This window comes from Empidonax traillii, unplaced genomic scaffold (assembly GCF_003031625.1).
Source record: "Empidonax traillii isolate 1590-97213 ecotype Southwest subspecies unplaced genomic scaffold, ASM303162v1 scaffold126:size1624879, whole genome shotgun sequence".
Classification (NCBI taxonomy): domain Eukaryota; kingdom Metazoa; phylum Chordata; class Aves; order Passeriformes; family Tyrannidae; genus Empidonax; species Empidonax traillii.
The window spans coordinates 1,519,354-1,538,402 of NW_020955319.1; the positions used below are offsets into that span (position 1 = coordinate 1,519,354).

At 37.3% G+C, this 19,049-nt stretch overlaps 1 protein-coding gene across 50 annotated transcripts in view; it reads left to right on the top strand.

The window, feature by feature from the left end:
- RIMS2 (regulating synaptic membrane exocytosis 2) overlaps window positions 1–18,733 on the top strand; it is a 449,434-nt gene extending 430,701 nt beyond the window's left edge. For all 50 annotated transcript variants that reach the window (XM_027883430.1, XM_027883435.1, XM_027883443.1 and 47 more), the window contains 5 exons: window positions 11,962–12,103; window positions 13,381–13,493; window positions 14,223–14,324; window positions 15,225–15,364; window positions 15,791–18,733. In XM_027883430.1, coding sequence (XP_027739231.1) covers window positions 11,962–12,103; window positions 13,381–13,493; window positions 14,223–14,324; window positions 15,225–15,364; window positions 15,791–16,009 — 716 coding nt within the window. In that variant the 3' untranslated portion in view covers window positions 16,010–18,733. The remainder of the gene's footprint in view (window positions 1–11,961; window positions 12,104–13,380; window positions 13,494–14,222; window positions 14,325–15,224; window positions 15,365–15,790) is intronic.
- Window positions 18,734–19,049: the final 316 nt, after the last annotated feature.

Genomic DNA, 19,049 nt, shown 5'->3' on the forward strand with positions numbered 1-19,049 from the left:
GTTCTATTCCCAAGTACTCTCACTGGGATTAGAAAGAAAAAAATTGTGACATCTTTTTTTTCATGGCAAGTCACCTCTGCACTCAAATTAGAATTTGTTGTCTTCTGAGTGCTTTATGCAATTATATTCATGTACCACCACTGCCCTCAAGTAGGTGTGGTACATGCACTCCCATGTTCACACAGTTAATGCCTGAAAAAAGAAGTTAAACCCACTTCATAAGTTAACTACCCTCAAGGTGTAGTTATTTCTAAGTGTGAATAGGTTAAAAAAAAAGATAACCTTGTAGAAGCGTGCTTTTTTCATTATTTTTTTTTTTTTACATTTTGCACTCAATCACATTTTTAATACAAACAGGAGATCTGACTTGTTGAGGTGCTTTTTTTTTTTTTTTTTTTTGGGATACTCTCTTGAAGACTTTTTTTCATTACATGCTAAAATGAATACACTGGTCCAGAAGTGTATCTTTCAGAACAAAGGAATACGAGTGCTGTCAAGTTCAGAAGTAAGTGAATAGTAAGTAACTCAATACAACATATTAGTAAGACTAATTTTAGAAACTATTTTTGAATGTGATGATTGAGAAGAACCATTTACATATCAACTGATTAAAGAATGAGACTTCTTAAGCCCTGGCATCCAAGCTCTGATATACTGAAGAAGTAGGCTATGGAAAGGCTTCCATTTTCCCATTGGTAGCCATGAACTTGAATCATAGAATCATCAAGGTTCAGGATCATCCAGTCCAACTGTCCACCCAGCACTTCCACTGTAACCCCTAAACCACATCACCCAGTGCCAGATCAAGAGGACTCCTGAACAGGTCCAGAGATGGTGACTCCACCACCTTCCTGGGAAACCTGTTCCAATGCCTCACCACCCTGACAGTGGAAGACTTTTTTCTAGTATCGAATCTGAATCTCCTGTCTCAGATTAAGGCTGTTTCCTCTAGTCCACTCACTGTGGGCACGGTAGAAGAGACCGACCCCCACCTCTCTACAACTTCCTTTCAGGTAGTTGTAGAGAGTGATGAGTTCCCCCTTGGGCCTCCTCTTCTCAAAACTAAACAAACCCAGCTCCCTCAGCCACTCCTTATAAGACATGTTTTTTAGAGCCCCGTTGCCCTTCTCTGGGCACGCTGCAGCACCTCAGTGTCCTTGAAGTGAGAGACTCAAAACTGAACCCACTGCTCAAGGTGCAGCCTCACCAGTGCAGAGTACAGAGGGAACTTGCCTTGGCTAGGCCTGAGCAGGTTTGCAGCACAGGGAACTGCTATTCACACTAGCATTTCCTGCTTGCTGATTAGTTGAGATGAATCCTTCAAGTTTATGCATATTCATTGTTTTTAAAGGAGTTTATTATTCTTAGCTATGTCTCGTAAAAGGTGTTAGAAAATAGTTCTTTTCATTATCGGTTTCTTTCTGGCATATGTACACATGCAAACACAGGAGTAACATTTCATTTGGTACCAGAACAAATTATGTAGGTTATAAAAGTATCAAGGATTTTAAAGAGCATCTTTTGCATTTTTTGTTAGGGTCATTGGGGATAAAATGTATAGCCTGCATAGTAAAGTGAGAATTGGTGTCAAATAATGGTTGGAACAGACTTAAATTACATGGAAATTGTTGAAGAGGCATGGGACAGAAGACAAATCAGTACCTATATGAATGCTCTTGAAACATCCAGAGCCTCACATTTTTTCTTAAATCCTGGCCTTGTTGAAATTAAGGGAAATTTTGTCATTTTCAAAAGATGAGGGAATTTCCAATTGAAATGCATATGACATCCTTTTGGAAATCTGTGTAGTCATAATGTAAAATCTCATGCACATGATATATTTACAAGTAGTGCATATGAATATACCAATGCTAGAGCAGGTTACTGGAGAAGAATTGGAGTTATCCAACATCCAGAGAAAGGAAGAGAGATTCAGACCACGTGTAGTCACTAGAAAGCCTAGATCTCTTTTTATGAGTAGAACTGGTAACTTGGTGCTTCCTCAAGCTCCACTGTGGGTATTGTTTGCCGTAATAAATTTCCACTACTGTTTCCTTTCTATACTCTGTTTACATTCATTTCTGATTTGCATTTGCACCGAGGTGTTGGTATAAACTGTTAAATATGTAGGTTGCCAGGAGTGCAGCTCTAGAACTGCTGGTCATGGCAAGATCTGTGTGCAGAATTATGCCTGCCAAAAGGGAGTGTACTTCAATTTAATATCTTCTTTTGCAAAGGTTTTTGGGGGGTAGTGAAGCTATGAGATTGAAGGGGAAAGCCAAATGCTTTGCAGGTGCTCAAGACAATTCAAGAGATAATTTATGATAATGTAAGTCATAAATTAATTCAGAAAGAACTGGAAGGCATCTTGGTCTCCCAGTATGTTAGAAAAACAAAAGGCAATTAAAAAAAAAAAGCCACAGAATGTTCTTCAGTCCAAGACAATCATGCCAAAAATAGCAAAAATTAGTTGCGTTAGCTGAGAAAAAATTATGTTACAGTTTTGCATATTGATGTCTACTGAGAGAAGTATCCGAGTGTTGCTGCAAGAGTTCAGCAGGAATAGAAGCACATTATACACTCCTGTCACCTGGCTGATAACTAGCTGGGAAACTTGCTGGAGGGGTTGTTCGATCCCACATAGGTATCAGCAGGAGTGCTGCCAGTGAGTGAAGGGTCGGGACTAATTTAAATGAAGGCTGAGCTGCTCAGTTGAGCGCTGTTGCTGGCTTCAGTGGCATTTCTCACTGATTAATCATTGCTCATTGGCAGAGCTGGAATAAAGCTCGGCAGTTCCTGGGTTCTGTTCCTGTGGTTAGACCACCAGATCACACTGTCCCTCTGGAGGTCCCAGTAGACAGTAACAAGCAGACAATAATTTGACCAGAAATAGAAAATGGGGGAAGTAGTAACAATCAATTCATTAGCAAGTAATTATTGAAGTGAATTCTGCACATGAAGTAGTTATGCTTTAAAATTATCATCTTAAAAAGAATAAAGTAATATGAGAGTATTAGGCAATGAAGAAAATAAGAATAACTACATCTTCTTGGGGGAACTGGCCTACTTTTTGGCCTTGGTGGTAAAGATGACCTTGTTTATGTGGAATGTTCATAGGCAGAGCCAAGGAGGAATATGAAAGAAGGGTATAATGCCCTGTGACAGGTTATCAACTATAAAAGATGAAGCTTTAAAGATCTTGCTTTGATAGATGCTAACACACCAGAGATCATCTACTGCACATCTCATGCAACAGTGGAGTGGCTCATCTTAGATGATAAAAACCACTCTGAATAATGCAATAGTAATCATTCCATACAGTCTGCATGATATTTAAGTTGATAATTTTTTCTGTTGCTGTTAGGGCACAGCTCAGGGGCTGAGCTGAGTCAACCTTTCCTTCAGGATGGCAGGGCTGGGTCTCTCCCACCTCTGCAGCTCCACAAGCTGAGTTCCAGGGTGGAGGCAGTACAGCAGGCATTTCCAGCAATTTTCATCTTTCCTTCCAGTTGCAAATGTTTTTATCAGTTTTTACACTCAGGTACTATCCTAAAGAAGTAGCTGCGGATGCCAAGATGGGCGAGACCTTTTAAAAAATAAGCATAGAAAAAACTATACTGTTGCTGGCAAAGAAGTGTGACCAAAAAAAAAAAAATCACATGTATTCTGGGAAACCTCTGGAAAGTTAACAGAAAAGTAGAAGAAACTGCAGAAGGATTAACATTCACAGTACAACATATTTCAGCCTGACTTATGATAGAAATACCCAGTGGAGTTTTAAAACTGTATTTCTCTTACAGTTATATTTCTGTTCTGAGCTTCTAGTTACACTGTACATACATGTATCTGAATAGCTTACAGATAACTCAAGTATGGCTATAACAGCATCAGTGAAGCTACAAGTTACATCTCTGGTGGTACGTACATAGAAGTGAAAAAGCCTTGTCTCATTTATATCTACACTCTGTAATTATCATTTTTCAATGTCAAGGTCAAGTGTAGTCAGAGCAGCAGGATGCTGTGTTATTGTCATTGGAGAGGTAAATGTTTAACAGCAGTAGTTTGAAAGTGGGTCATTATGGTGTGAAATTTGCTCAGTTTTTTGTGAACTGTGGTTATTTAAATAATTATATTTGCATAGGATCATTACTCATCTTAGACAAAGCAAAGGAGGAAGAGTGTTTCTAATTTGTATAATCTCAGTAGCCATCCAACTCCTTGGCACCATCTATCTCATTAAGCCTTAATGGAGGCTGTTGAATTGTTTCAACACACTTGCTACATCATTCAACAATGCTGCTCAGATCTGTCTGATAGCATATGTAATAACCCTTGCTATACTAGAAAGAATCAAGGCTGGGTTGAAGAATAGTGTTACTGTCATTATTACATATTTAGAAAGTATCTCCCACTTCATATATAATACAAAAATAAAAAAGCAGTCCTAAGCTCCTCAGTATATGTATACTCTTTGCTGTCTAAGCAGTTTTAATCTGCACTTGGTGCTGCATGGAGTAATGGTTATTATTAAATGCATAAGAATGATGTACATCCAGAAAATTGAAGGTACACATAAACATAAAAACATTACCTCTCAAAACTGCAGAAATGGTTCCTATTTACTTAATATGATCATCCTTTGTCACTGGCAAAATCAATGATTGGATATAAAGATTTCTTGTGATGAAGATGTGCACCTGTTTAGTTATTCCTTGTATAAATGGTATACAAAATTAGAATGTAATTCCACAAAATTGCTTGCTCTATTTTTCAGGATTTTAATAGCTTTGAGATGAGACTGATTTCCCACTGCTGTGCACTTTTTGTAGTTATAGAGATTGTTGTACAGGATGTACAAAGTGGATATAAAATGCTACCATTCTGTTTTGACACATGCACAAAGTGCTCATAGAATCAGACCTGTTATATTTGAATGATAAAAACATTTATCTGCATGGAGATCGTAGCTGCTCTAAATGAGGATTCCTGAAGAACTGTTCATTCAGGTCACTTGCCACATGGGACATACAGGTGTGGGCTGCAAAGCCACGTGCTTCTTCATTGTTGTGTCTCTGTGTTTAGTTCTACAGTAGTTGTACAAGGCTTTTGACCACACCTCGAAAACTGATGGCTTTCTCAGTAACAGAAACAGAGACTTCTACAGTAGTGCTGCAAAGGCCTGAGCGGCTGTGCAGTCCTATTGCTGATCTGCATATCTCTCTCAGGTGTTGTGCATTTCTAAATAAAAGTCATGAGGATAGCATATTCATTCTGCATTTGATGTCTGCTGGTTTTATATTATATCAGAACTAAGCATTTTTTATGATCCCATATTTGACACATTTCAAGTGGAATGGTATTTTTTCCAAGTTAGATTCAAACCTTTGTGGATCTCTAGTTGGACTGTCTAGTCAAAGGGTAGTTTATTAACTCAGTAAATCTCAGTATAACAGTTGACTTGAAAATGTATCTAAAGCAAACTTGAAGACAACGTTCCTTCTTGGCCCTGCAGTCATACATTTGAAAAAATAGCATAAATGTAATAGAGATGTCCTGATCTCTCTTGGGCCAAATAGGTGATAAAAATTAGGAAAATAGTTTATTTTCTTAGTGTGTATTATAATCAAGATCTGTAATCATCATCTTTAAAGCAAAGGATCCAAGCAGACCTTCATAGTCTGTTTGTTGTTAGCTAGTCAGAGCCAGGTAACCAAATAAGAAGTGGAAATCACAGCAGGACTAACACCTCTTTTCCTTACAGCTGCAGCTATTTAGTTTTGATTCCCTGGGATGGCTCCCAGTCCATTGTCTTGTCTGTTATCATGGGTAAATTCTTGGTCAAGGGAATGCTCAAGGATCAAGCCTCGGTGCTGTGGTTCTGTATCTACTTAATTGGGGTTTCCAGGAGTGTTTCTTAGCATAGATATTGAAAACAAGCCCTAGGGTGTACAAGATGGCTATTTGTCCTTTTTATATATAGTATGTGATTCTGAATAATAACACCAGTGATACTAGAATTTAAGGACCATTAAGTAGTTACTGTGTATGTAGAAATACAGCTCTTTGTTAACACTTCAGTCTTGTAAAAATATTTCAAAACCTTTTTGGGACCGTAAGTGTTGAAGAGCCTAAGCTGATGGATGCCCCATGCAGGCAGAAGAAGTTTCTGTTGTCTGATGCTTTTAAATTTGCTGCAGGCTCAGTAAAGATTGGAGGATGGACATGAGAACAGGAGTGAAACTAAAGTGGCAGGATACAGCTTTAAACACATCAAGAGGTGGGAGAGAATAAGAAGCAGGTGCCTGCTTTCCAAACATTGCTTAGAAGCTGTGTGTGGTAAACTGACTTCAAATCACATGACCACAGCAAGCCATGGGGATCTTTTCCAGACTAAACATATGACCAGCCTTACCATGACAGGGAAATGGAATGAAGACAAAGGATGGTACAATCTGGCCAGGAACAACTGAGATTAGTGATGGCTGCCTCTTGGGTCCTGTCTGTGGAAATTCATCAGTAATAGGGATGCCAAAGCTTCTATACCAACCTTTGACCAGAAGTTCAAGCAATAGTTTTGCACTTGATTATTTCATTCAGTTCTCTCTTTATTTAGATGCTATCTTAATTAACCTTAATCTTAATTAACCATGCTTCCATTATGTCCAGAGGAAAGAACAGGACAAGAGTGAAGAAGGATTTCTTGACTGAAAATGAAAAACTAGTGAGGCCTCCCAAGAAATTTAAAATTGTGTAGTGCAAACTGAGGGTGTAAGTCTAGACTCACACTTTCCAAGCGTGGCTATTCCCTTACTGAAGGCAGCTCTGCTTTGGGCCTATCCAGACAGGCCATTTCCATCCTAGTCACAGTTTTTCAGTATTTTATGTTCAGATATTCATGGAAGCAGGAACTAGAACACAGGTCTTCCCTTCTTCCTTACAAGTAAGGGAAAGCCCTGGTAGCAGTTTCTTCCTGTCGCTGCAAATACTCTTTGGGCTTCATAAATGCTGACAGCATGCACTGTGAAAACCTTCATTGGAAGGACTGTAGCACAACACTTCATAAGCTGGTTGTTAGCATTGGCCTCTGAGATCAATGAAGTGTGCTCAAACTGAAGTGACAATGGAATCTGGGTTTCCCAAATCCGCCTTAAATTAGTAGATCCTAATCCATGTCTTCTGCTTGGAGTCTGTGGGTGACACAAAGAAAGAAACAACTTGGCTGCGGTTCCCAGTATTTCAAAAGGAGCTAAATGCCTTGTTCAATGCAGCCAAAACTTGGGCTGTTTTAGACACAGAATGAGCAGCTGCAAGGGAATTTAGACCTACTCTGTCCACCTTTTCTTTGGTAGGTTCAAATGTTGATCGGTTGTCTCTGATGATTTTATCCAGCCTGGTGTTAACATGCCCAGAGCAGATCACTAGATATGTTAAGAATTTGACTCTTGAAAAATGGCCACTTTAAGGCAGCTTATTCTTTTAGAGACTTGTTTCATTTGAACAGTTTCATTTGAACTCCTGAGTTCAAATGAAGGCACTGAAGCAGTTTTTATGCAGCCTTTTTGTTTAGGTGGGGAGAGCAGACGAGCCAGCCACCTCAAGCACTTGAGTGTGTTTCTGAAGCCACAGCTGCTCTGTGCTCTGTACTCATTACAAGTCCTACCAAGAGATCACGCACAACCTGGGGACTGGCATAGCCTGCCTGCCTCTACCTGTGCCAGCCACGTTCTCTCTCAGGAATCTGTGCCTGCTGGGGAGCAGTTGTAGGAAGCTCTTGCCGAGAGCAAGCTGAGAGCTCCCTCTCCCCATGAGAGGCAGATTTCATCTGTCTAGATCCCAGATGACAGAAGGTAATATGTTGCATTCACTCCATTTTTTGACTTGTCCTCATCTGCTATTGAAGATCATATCAGTAGTTTTACATCCTTAATTTGCAAGTGATTTGCACTCCAAGTTGTGGGAACAAATAATTCCGCATGTAATTTAGAAAATGTGGCCTGTGGAGTCTATTTGCAGTAACCATATTAGTTAAATTACCAGTGTGATTAACCATAAGAATGAATGTGCTTTCATAAATACCAAAGCAATTATTTCTGGTAATTTATTCCACTCCGTACAATATGGCTGCTAGAATCTGAAGTGGTGTTTTGCAGATAATGTATTCCATATTTTGTGATGAAGACTTGAGAGAAATTTCTTCTTGTTGGGGCAATTAGCTTATACTAATTTGGAGAACATTTTCAATTTTCTTTATTAGAATTTAGGAAATTGTGAGTAAAATGATTTTCAGTGTAGGTGGTCAGCAAAATATTTAACAATAAAGTACAGTTCTAAATTCTCTTGTTTCTCTGTCCTTTTATTTGGTAAGATTAAAACAGCATACATAACATGAGTGTATTTATATATATATATACTTTAGGATTATAAAACCCCCACTTCTACAGTGACACCAATTACATGTTTATTTCTGTGTTCATGTCAGATGCATTCCCAAATTACTTATCTAGCTAGAGATTAGCATTACTTCAGTTGGATTCATTCAGCTGTATGCTTGTTTTCACTTTTTTTTTTTTTAATTATCTGTCCTAAAAGAAAAAGAACAACTTTAATTCATATTGTTAGTTTGTTCCTTTTGGTCTGGGTCCAGTATGGAATGCAGCCACATGAGTAGTTGAATTAACACAAGAGAGGTTTCAATTTCCAAGCAGGAATAAGGGAAACCAATTTGGAGTTAGTGGAGTGATAAGATCTTCAACTAGATGTTCTACCAGCTTGGAAGTATGGCACCAAAGGGTATTTCTTTGAGTTGAATAAATCCTTCACATTTTCATTGCTACTTGCAACATTTGAAATATTTGAATGCTGAATTTATGAAACATGAATGATGGATGTTACAAATACTGTCTCTGAATTTAAATTGAGGAATTGTAGGATTATTTTTGATTTATTAACATTTTTCCAGGGATAAGTGTATTGCTAGTATTGTGGGCAATCAAGTGGGATTATTTCTCATGTCTGTTATTGTTTAGCCAAGCTTAATCTGAACGAATATTCAGCTCTCAAGCAGTGGCTCAGGAGTCATGCCTGTGATCTGAGTCTTCTTCTATACTTCTATTCCAAGTTGCCATTTTGCTGTTGAAATCTTCAATTTTTGTTTCAAGAAGCATCAAAGTCATGATTAGGAACCTTATTGATGAAAGGTCAGATCTTTGGAGGCCATCAGAGAGCGCTGACTGTTTCTGTTGAAAACTGGGAAATAGTTATTCACATCGCTTCCTTTTAGCCCTCCTTAAATTTAGTATTAAGGTCAAAATGACTACTATTTACCACTCATACAAAAGTTGGATATACTACACATGCCTAACTTCATACTGTATCAAAGTTGTATCTTATCACCTGTGTGCCTGTCGTCATGTGAACCAGAGCACTTACTTCAATTAAAATCAATGTGGGAAAGCAAAACTACTTAAAAATAAGTTTTAGAGGGATGCTATGAACAGATACACATGTGCTTCTATGAAGACTTGAATGACAGTTGCACTGGTTCTCCCTTGATTTCTCAGTAAATTGATGTGTAATGAATGTGTTGATTTTTTATTCTGTGAATTTTCTTATAGAGTGAAGGCATACAGACTTACAATTCTAATTCAGAATAAAAAAATCTACCTTATAAAATAATATAAGTTACTATATACTCCCTCACTTATCACATAATCAAACAAATATATCACCCAAACCTCGAAATATTTGAAAGATATGATATGAAGACATTGGAGAATCATGCAAGATGTAGATGTTCTGTTAAATTTGCATAAAAATTAATATCAAAATATCATAAAAATAAATCAAAAGAGCTCTTGGAACAGGAGAATATTATCCTGTAACAATACAATAACAAGCATGGGGCTTCAGGAGTTGTGTGCCTTTCCTGTGTAACTATGATACGGTGTACCTTTTCTACAGGTACACTGTAGATAATCTTTTTCTGGCAGTTTTGTGGGAATATTTCTTTGAAGTGAATGCTTATATTTTAGAACAACTCTGGGCCAATTTGGAAGTCAGCTGCCTGCTTTCATCAGTTGAATATAAGTAATAAAACAACGGGCACTTGGAACAGTAGAGCCCAATAGAAATGAAATTGTTGATTTCTGCCGTTCATGTTTCACATGTCATGTTAGCCTGGTGTCTTTTTTGTTTGTATTTATTGTATCAGGTATTGATTGGCGTTTTGAGAAATAGTTTTGATTAGTAGTAAATTTTTTTTTTCATTCTGTTGGGTACTGCATTCACTTGGGTAGCTGAAGTTCTAGAGGAGAATTACTACTTCTGTTATATTTGGAGACCCATTAAAAGTTATGGTCTTAAGGAATATGTAGAAGGCTTGTAATAACCAGCATGATTTGAACCACTCATGATACTGCTAAAGAAGTGTCTCACTGCTGTTAAATATTGCAGAGTTATTAATCTTCCTTGACAAGGAGCCAGTGGTTTTCAAGGTATTTTTGGTGTCTAGTTCCCACTTCACTTAATTTCCCATGTTCTTTATCTGACCTAATATTCCTCCTGACTAAGGGGCCTGGGAGACTTCAACCCATGCTGCAGCCTGCAGGACAGTGACACTGAATGCACATGTTGAAACCGATGTCTCTATTCCATTCCCTGAGGGTGCAGGTCCTCTTACTCTAAGTCAGTCCCTGTATTCACATATTCTCCGTGTGGTGTGAGAGTCCTGTTCTCCAAATGGAGGACAGTCTCCTCCCTTTGCTCATTTCCATTTTCAGATCCCTAGAGTTTCACTGACCACAAAGATTCAGAAATTCTTCTGACCTCTGGTATATGATGAGCCAGCAAAGGTGTAAAGGGTAGCAGATGCTACAAACAACTGCAGAAAGAAGTTGAGTCCCTAGATATCCAAGGATACTGGATATTACTCAACCCTCATTGTATCAATATTTAAGAATTCTGTTATTTGTTGTAGCTTACATTTAGAGTTGTTGCTCTTTCATAATATTATCTGTATATCACACATCACTGTGCTGAACTCAGAGGTGTATAAAACAGATAAAGGTATGCAGAATTACTTGCTCGATTGCAGGGAACAGCATTTAAAATCAGAAATTACATGGAGTGACTGTCTTATTCATAAAAGAAAAACTGAAGCTTCATTCCTACTCATTTCTTTTTTATGTGTGTTTGTTGTGTTCACTATATCTTCCAGCTGAGGTCTTGATCAAAATTCCTACACTAAAAATGCTACTATATTGTTTGAGTATTTTTTCCTGTGTCTGATACTCAGATGTCTGTTATGTTGCTGTTTTTACAACTAAAATTAAATACGCAAGCAGATAGAAAAACCGTTATTCTTGGAGGTGGTGATAAAGTGCATATATTGTGCATATTGTGCATAATACCCAATGCTGTATATTTTAAATATAAATGTAAGGTAGATAGTGAATAGAGAAGAAAGCATGGGAAGGGTTCTATATTTGTGGTTTACTATTCTCACTAAAGGATATCTGTAACTTGATTTAGCAGATAACGACCGAATGTTTTTAAATAAAATAATTCATCTGAATTCCAACATTTTCTCTGCAGGTTTTGACATCATGGTAACATTTTAATTAAATTCCTAAGAGGGATTTATTCACCCAAAGAAGATATATTTTAAACATGCTAGACTATGAATTGTTTAAATCTGGTTACCTCCGTGGGCAGCCTTGCTTTGTGTATATGCTGCCTGACCTTGAAAAGCAGGCAGTGACAGAGCTAAGGTCCTGTAAAAGAGATTTACGATGCTGCTTGACTATGATTAAAAACTTGTTAATTTTTAAATGGAAGTTTTGATACAGGTTGTTAATTTCTGTCTCTGAGTGTTCCTGCCACGTGGAGTGGTGGTGTGCTTCCGGCAGGGCTGCCCAGCTGTGGCAGCACAGTGTGATGGGGGCTTCTCTTTTGTTTCCACAGAAGCAGGGGGCAAGAAGCTGCGGAGCACCGTCCAGAGGAGCACTGAGACAGGGCTGGCTGTGGAGATGAGGAACTGGATGACTCGTCAGGCTAGCCGGGAATCAACAGATGGAAGCATGAACAGCTACAGCTCTGAGGGAAAGTAAGTGGCAGTTATAACTCTGGTTTCCTCATGTTTCTGCATGAAACTGATAGTTAGAGAGAAGCACAGTGAACACTGTAGGTCCTATTCAGTCAGAATTCCCTTCACAAGCTAGTGTCGTTGATGGACCAAGCCTAAGTCTTCCACTGTGATGGAAAGAGTCTCCCATTGTTGGTGCAGGAAGGATGAGGCTCGTTTCTGTTGTGCCATAAGAAAGGCTCCTGGAAGGTCGCAGCATCAACATGAGGTGTGTCAGGAGAGGGAAACAGGTGCAGTACACCAGGTAAAACACAGACAAGGGCAAGTTCTCTTCCAAAAACTCCTCACATATTTCAGTGCTTTGCAGAACAAAGCATTTCCAGAACATTTCCAGGTGTCATTCGCTGGGCTCTAGAGTGTTTCAAAGATTCTGCTACTTTAATCTTGAAGAAATTACCTGGGCAGAAGAATGAGTCTGCCTTGTATCATGCTTTTCATAAGAGCCCAAGTTAAAGACTTATGAGTGGTATTGCCCAGAAGAGTCTTATTGTGGGTTGATTTATTAGTGGTATTCACAGCACTGCTGATTCATCTGTGCTGCACAATGTATCTTACATGTCCAGGTTGATGCACTATTATGCACTGGAGATAGACGTTTCTTTATGGTTGGTCATTACAAATCTCATTAGTTCTTGTTGCTTTGTAATGGGTCACAGATAATTTATGGTAAGAATTTGAATTTTAAGTTACTTTGATCATTTGCCACAATGGATTTCGGTTCTGTTATTGAATAGATGGCATTCTCAAGGACATTTTTAACAAAATGTATAGAATGAATGCTGATTTTAAAAGGTGATTTTAAAAATAGCAATCAGTATTCCATCTAATGTCATCATTTCACTGTGTGCATTTGATATTTGGCCATTGAGTTCACAGAGACTGAGAAATGTGAGCAATTTTACTTTCATGTAACTAAATCAGTGGTAAGGATGTGCATTAATCTCTTACTGAACTGGTCTCGAATGCTACAATTACAGCGGTCTTTAATATATTGGAAAAAGAGAGCATGATGGAAAAATACTAATGAGGAAAGTATTGAGGATTAGTGCTTTTCTTACATGTTTGTATATATGTTGGAGGCTGAATTGCTGTTTGTTGAACACTGAAATTTTGAAAATTACAGTAATTGTTTTGCAAGTTCCTTGTGAGCAGGAACACTAAGTGCAAAATATCTAGAAAACAAAAACAAAAAAAGAACATTTCAAGTGTTTTTTGTTTTGTTTTAATATTATTTCTAGTTTGATTTTCCCTGGTGTGAGGTTGGCTGCAGATAGCCAGTTCAGTGATTTTCTGGATGGACTTGGTCCTGCCCAGCTTGTAGGACGACAGACTTTGGCAACACCGTCAATGGGTAAGAGTTTATGTCCTATAGATATGATATATTCTACTTGGTCTGGTAATTAGAACTTAGAATTTATCTAGATTCCCTTTAAATTTGGATTTCCCATGTGGTTTTGAACAACTCAGTAAGCTATAACCGCAGCCAAAGTAATTATGGATGCTTAACAAGACATTCTAAAGTAGTAAGGGGCTTTGAAAAAAATCAGTCTTTTATCCCTTCTTCTTCAGTTTTCCATCCTTAAAATGCGACTAATGAGACAAGTCCTTTCTCTGAATCACTTTGATAATGTTGTATAAAAATGGTGATTTAGGTGCAAAGTGTTTGTCATTATTGTGCTTACAAACTTTTAAATATTCACAGGTTATCTTTTCATATGTGTCTTAAACTAGAGGCATGGTGAAGAGATTTCAAGCAGCTTTACAGAGCTGCTTTGTACTAGTTCCCTTCCTGCCTTTTTTGAATATGAAATTCTTAAGACAAGAAAGTAATTTGAAGTAATAGGGGCATGGGAAATGGGAGTCAAGATGTTACTGCAGCGTTTTTTTATAGTTTACTAACATAAACAGCAGTGAAGAGGGTAAATATTAAATTATCTAGTAGTGTTAAAATCCAGGTCATACTCTCTGATGGAAAGCAGATGATACAAGTCACCACATATTCATCCTAGAAATTCTCATGACATTTCATATATTTAAGTATTTCTGAATTATAATGCCAGGATTTCTTTTTGTTATCTAGGAGATATTCAGGTGGGAATGATGGACAAGAAAGGACAACTGGAAGTAGAAATAATCCGAGCCCGTGGCCTTGTTGTAAAACCAGGTTCAAAGACACTGCCAGGTGAGGAAGAAAAATCTTAGCAACAATCTTAGTGCAGGGCCAGGTGTTGGACTTGTTGATCTTGATGGGTCCCTTCCAACTCAGTACATTCTATGATTCTAAGTGTTATCAAATTCACCTCTCAGTAAATCACAGTGTTGTACACTGAAATGCATAACATATTGAAATGATATGCAAAAAATCAACCCTACTTCAGGAGGAAATTAAAAATCAGGCTACCATAAGACACAAAAGTATTTCAGCAATAGCAAATGCATCCTTTATTATTGGGTAGAGGGAAAGATGTATACTGAAGATTTTATGTAGGAATCATAGAAATGAAGAGGGAATATGGAATAGGTACCTACTCAAAAAGTAGACCAGTATTTGATACTTACTCCTTATTTTATAATCCGACGTCCTATAACACTATGTGAAAAGGACAATATAATGATATTTTTAGCAAGCTCTTCTGCCAAAATAGAAATTGTGTCAGAGTCTTTTCTGCACTGATTTTCACCTTGTAGATAATTTTAAATTGTTAACAATCTGGAGCATTGATTCAAATCTCACCAAAGTCATTGCAAGTAATTCATTTACTTAATAGGCCTATTTTGCATTTTGTATAGTATAGGGACACTATATATAGGAATACCTGATTTTTTCAGGTCAAAATCTGAACTGTTTCATGGCAAAAGAGACATATAAAAAGAAATCAAGAAAAAGTATATGAGGGAGAAGAGTAAAGAAAATGCATAGATGCTTTGCCTGGGAATAATTATTAATTTTGCTTGTGGAGACTTGTTCATGTAAGTTATATATCCATTAAAAGGCAGATTTTTATATGATAATAGAAAGGGCATCTGTTATGCAAAAGTCTGGACTTCTTTACTTACTGTTCTTTATGTTGTTTCTTAAAAGCACCATATGTAAAGGTGTATCTATTAGAAAATGGAGTCTGCATAGCCAAAAAGAAGACAAAGGTAGCAAGAAAAACTCTGGAACCACTTTATCAGCAACTTCTATCATTTGAAGAAAGTCCCCAAGGGAAAGTTTTACAGGTAATTTGCATGAACATTCATCTGAACCTGAAAATGTCACCTGTACAGTTTTCACTGAATAAGTTTCAAACTTCCTTTCATGCCTAATTTGGCAATAAATTCTGAGAAATAAAATATTTGTTGAGCAGATAAATACAATAGTAATAACTGTTTTTACAAGTAGAAAGTACTGAGCTGCAGATTATTTTGCTTCTGCTTTATGTATGGGCTCCTCTCACTCAGTTTTCTCTGGATAACTGCTCTATTACTGCCCAAATTTTTCTGTGTCTTCATCATGAATTAGTATGCAAAGAACTAGACTATGTCAACAGTCAGATATTTCATTCCTTACTGTAATTAAATAAGCAGAGACATTTGACAAATCAGATTGAAGCTTTCGTAATTTTTGCTGAAATCTTTCTATTTTCTCATTTCTTTTCCCAACAGATAATTGTTTGGGGAGACTATGGACGTATGGATCACAAATCCTTTATGGGAGTGGCACAGATACTTTTAGATGAACTAGACCTGTCCAACATGGTGATTGGGTGGTTCAAACTTTTTCCTCCTTCTTCCCTAGTAGACCCAACTTTAGCTCCTCTCACTAGAAGAGCTTCCCAATCATCTCTTGAAAGTTCAACAGGACCTTCTTATTCTCGCTCATAGCAGCTGTGAAACTGTTGTCATAGCAACCAGCGTTACAAAAAAATAAATTACAGGTCGCAAACCCTGGTAACACTGCATGCTTAATGTTGTGTCTTCTGAGCCTGTTTCTAGGGCTGCAACGCGATCCTGTGTTCTCAAGGAAGTTGCACACATTGTGCCCTACAGAAGGCCCTCAGGTGATGGACTGAAATCATGAGGAACTGATAGGTTTGGAGTTCAGGGACTCAGTTTTGGTCCAATCTGAAGCCATGGACTAAACTAGAAGAATCAATCTGTTTCATGCAACAAAAGTCCTTTTCAATAGCATATCTGTTTTGTTGCTCCTGTTTCTTTATTTATCTGCCCTCCCCTCCTGAAGCTTGGTTATGCCACAGAAATGGAGTTATCCTCCCATGAAGCCACATTACAAGTCAGTGGAATAGCAGACACTTGAAGAAAGAAGAATGTAAGGATGCTGGAAAAGTCAACTGGCACTTGCAGCAGTTGCTTGAGATCTGAAAAATCTTCACATTGAAAAGGTTCAAGACTTACAGTGGCAGGCTTCATACCTCCAGCTGTTCACACAGTGAAATCCCAAACATGATGGACTCTGAAAAAGAAAATTCTGTGGATATACTGTACTGTATGAAATTAAGAAACTTTTTTGCATGGACACAGATTTAGCTGAACACTTAAATTATTTTCTTGGGGCTGCAACTTGCAAAAAAAAAAAAAAAGAATAAATCAGCCATTTTCAACAGTTTATATTATTTTTAAAAATAAATTTCACTAGTGCATGGTTTTAAAGGAAAGAGAATGCAACAGGGTGATACAAAGACACACCACGTTTATCATTCTTTAAACCAGTCATGGTCTGTATTTTTGCAGACTTATATTAAAAATAAAAAATAATTTCTAGCAAATATTTAAAATTCTGTTTATGTGACAAGAAATAAGTGTAATATATTAAATTTATTTAAATGTAAAAGGTACAAGCCTTGTAAAGTTCAACATAATGTGCAAATTGTACACTTCTTTTACCTCCTCCTTTCTCTATCTCTCCTCCCAGTCTCCCTTCTTCCTTTTACTCTTTTTCCCCTCTACCTCCCAGGATGATCAGCATATTCTAAAATGGCTACCTTTTGACTTATTACTCTCTTATGCCCCATATTTGGTTCAGGGTTGCAGATTGTTCTGCATTTCTGAATTATTTGAGAAAAATATTGTTTAAGAACTTACTTTTTTTCAAGCATGTTGAAAAGGATTTTGCAACATGGCTTGGGAGTACATTAATGTAATTCAGCATGTATTTGATAAAGAAGATATTTGAACTTTTTGCAATTTATTGTACAGTGCATGGTAACTTATTTTCATTTTTTTCTCACCTTCAAATTGAATTCTACAGCAAAATAGTGGAATCATGTGGCCATTGTAAGATGTCTTCAATAAATTTGTTTTCAGCACCAGCATCTTTCATTCAAAGACTGAACTATCATTTCTTGAAGGTTTTTGGAAAGAGAAAAAATTAAGTACCTGGTTGATTTTTAGGAAATAAATTTAAGCACTTTTATTTGCACTAAACCAAATTGATTGCTATGTTTTTGAGATTGCAAAAGCAACAAGGGTTACTAATTCAGACAGTTCTTCTGCTGTAAAGTTCAATTTTCATAAACTACATTTGCATTGCAAAAGACATAATTAGGTAATATCAGTCTGGAAAATAACAGTCTATGGTTTGTAAAATAGCCTTAAAGAAAGCTTATCAGTACCACTCTGACAGCTCTTTGACACCATTACCAGGACCTCGCTGCAGTTAATGCATCTTCAAAAACCTGTTTTTTGTAGCATACAGTAACTACCGTTGGGTGGTGCTGCAAGTTCAAGCTCCTCATTAAATTATTTTGTTTAAAGGGAATGTAACTGGCTAACATTTAATAACAAATATCCTTTTTATTTTTTCTTTCTGGGTTTTTGTATGCCTTTAATACCTACTTAAGGTTTATTATTGAAACCTTGCAATAATTTTTGAAGTATACATTGCATTTACCTTTAAGGCCACACAGAATTATTCTGGTTTTATTTGAAAAATCTACTGAAGTTTCCCATTAAAAAATTGTAGATGCCTCGTAAGAGGGCAAAGGTATCACTTATAATGCCTTTTACTTTGTGCAATATCATAGAAATCGAGATTGTGTCTTGTCTGCAGAGTTTATATAATGGATTATTGTTAAGTTAATAGACAGACTGGTAAAATTGTATTTATTGAAATAATTTAGACACCTGTCTACCAGCAGCAAATAAATACTACTAACATGCAGTCTACAATATCCCCTAGGATCTAAACAAAAATAACATAACCATTTTCCTGACACTGTGAGGTGTGCTCACATTCCTGTATACATAGTCCTATATAAATTATTTCAAATTTTAAAATCAAGGAGATGACACATGGAAGGTTTGTACATACTTGTCATTATGCAGTATTTATTTAAAAAAAAATTAATGTATTTTTTTTAATTTTCACACGTCTGCAACTCTAATTATGGTTTAGTCATGTAAATAGCACTATTCCAGTGATCACTGCTGTCTTGTACATAGTACGTTTTAAAAAGTTAAAAGGAATTACAGTTGGGGAAAAAGAAAAAAAAGGGCAGATTAGGCCTGTCATGAACACCAACTAATGTAAATCAAACTCATTCTGGTGATGGTATTTAACACTTTAAATAAAACATTTTCTTTACAGAATTTGTGTGCAGTGCTTTGTTGCTTTTCTCTGAGGTGGGCAGCATCCTTCAGTGGAGCTGGTGGCAAGGAGCTCATGCAGCTGAAAAACAAGCAGGCTTTTCTTCTCTGAATGGGACTGCAGATGAAATGCCATTTTTAAGATGCCACGATCACCGCCAGGCTTAGGGAGCAGTGGGAGGCCAGGTCTGCCTGCCCCCAGCCAGGCATCAGGCTCTGTGCTCCAGCCACCTTCCAACTCTGACATGCCGAAAAAGTGCAGCTCCCGGGATGGAGCTGGCCCCAAGCTGCCAACCCTGGCTGTGAGGACATGCTCCAA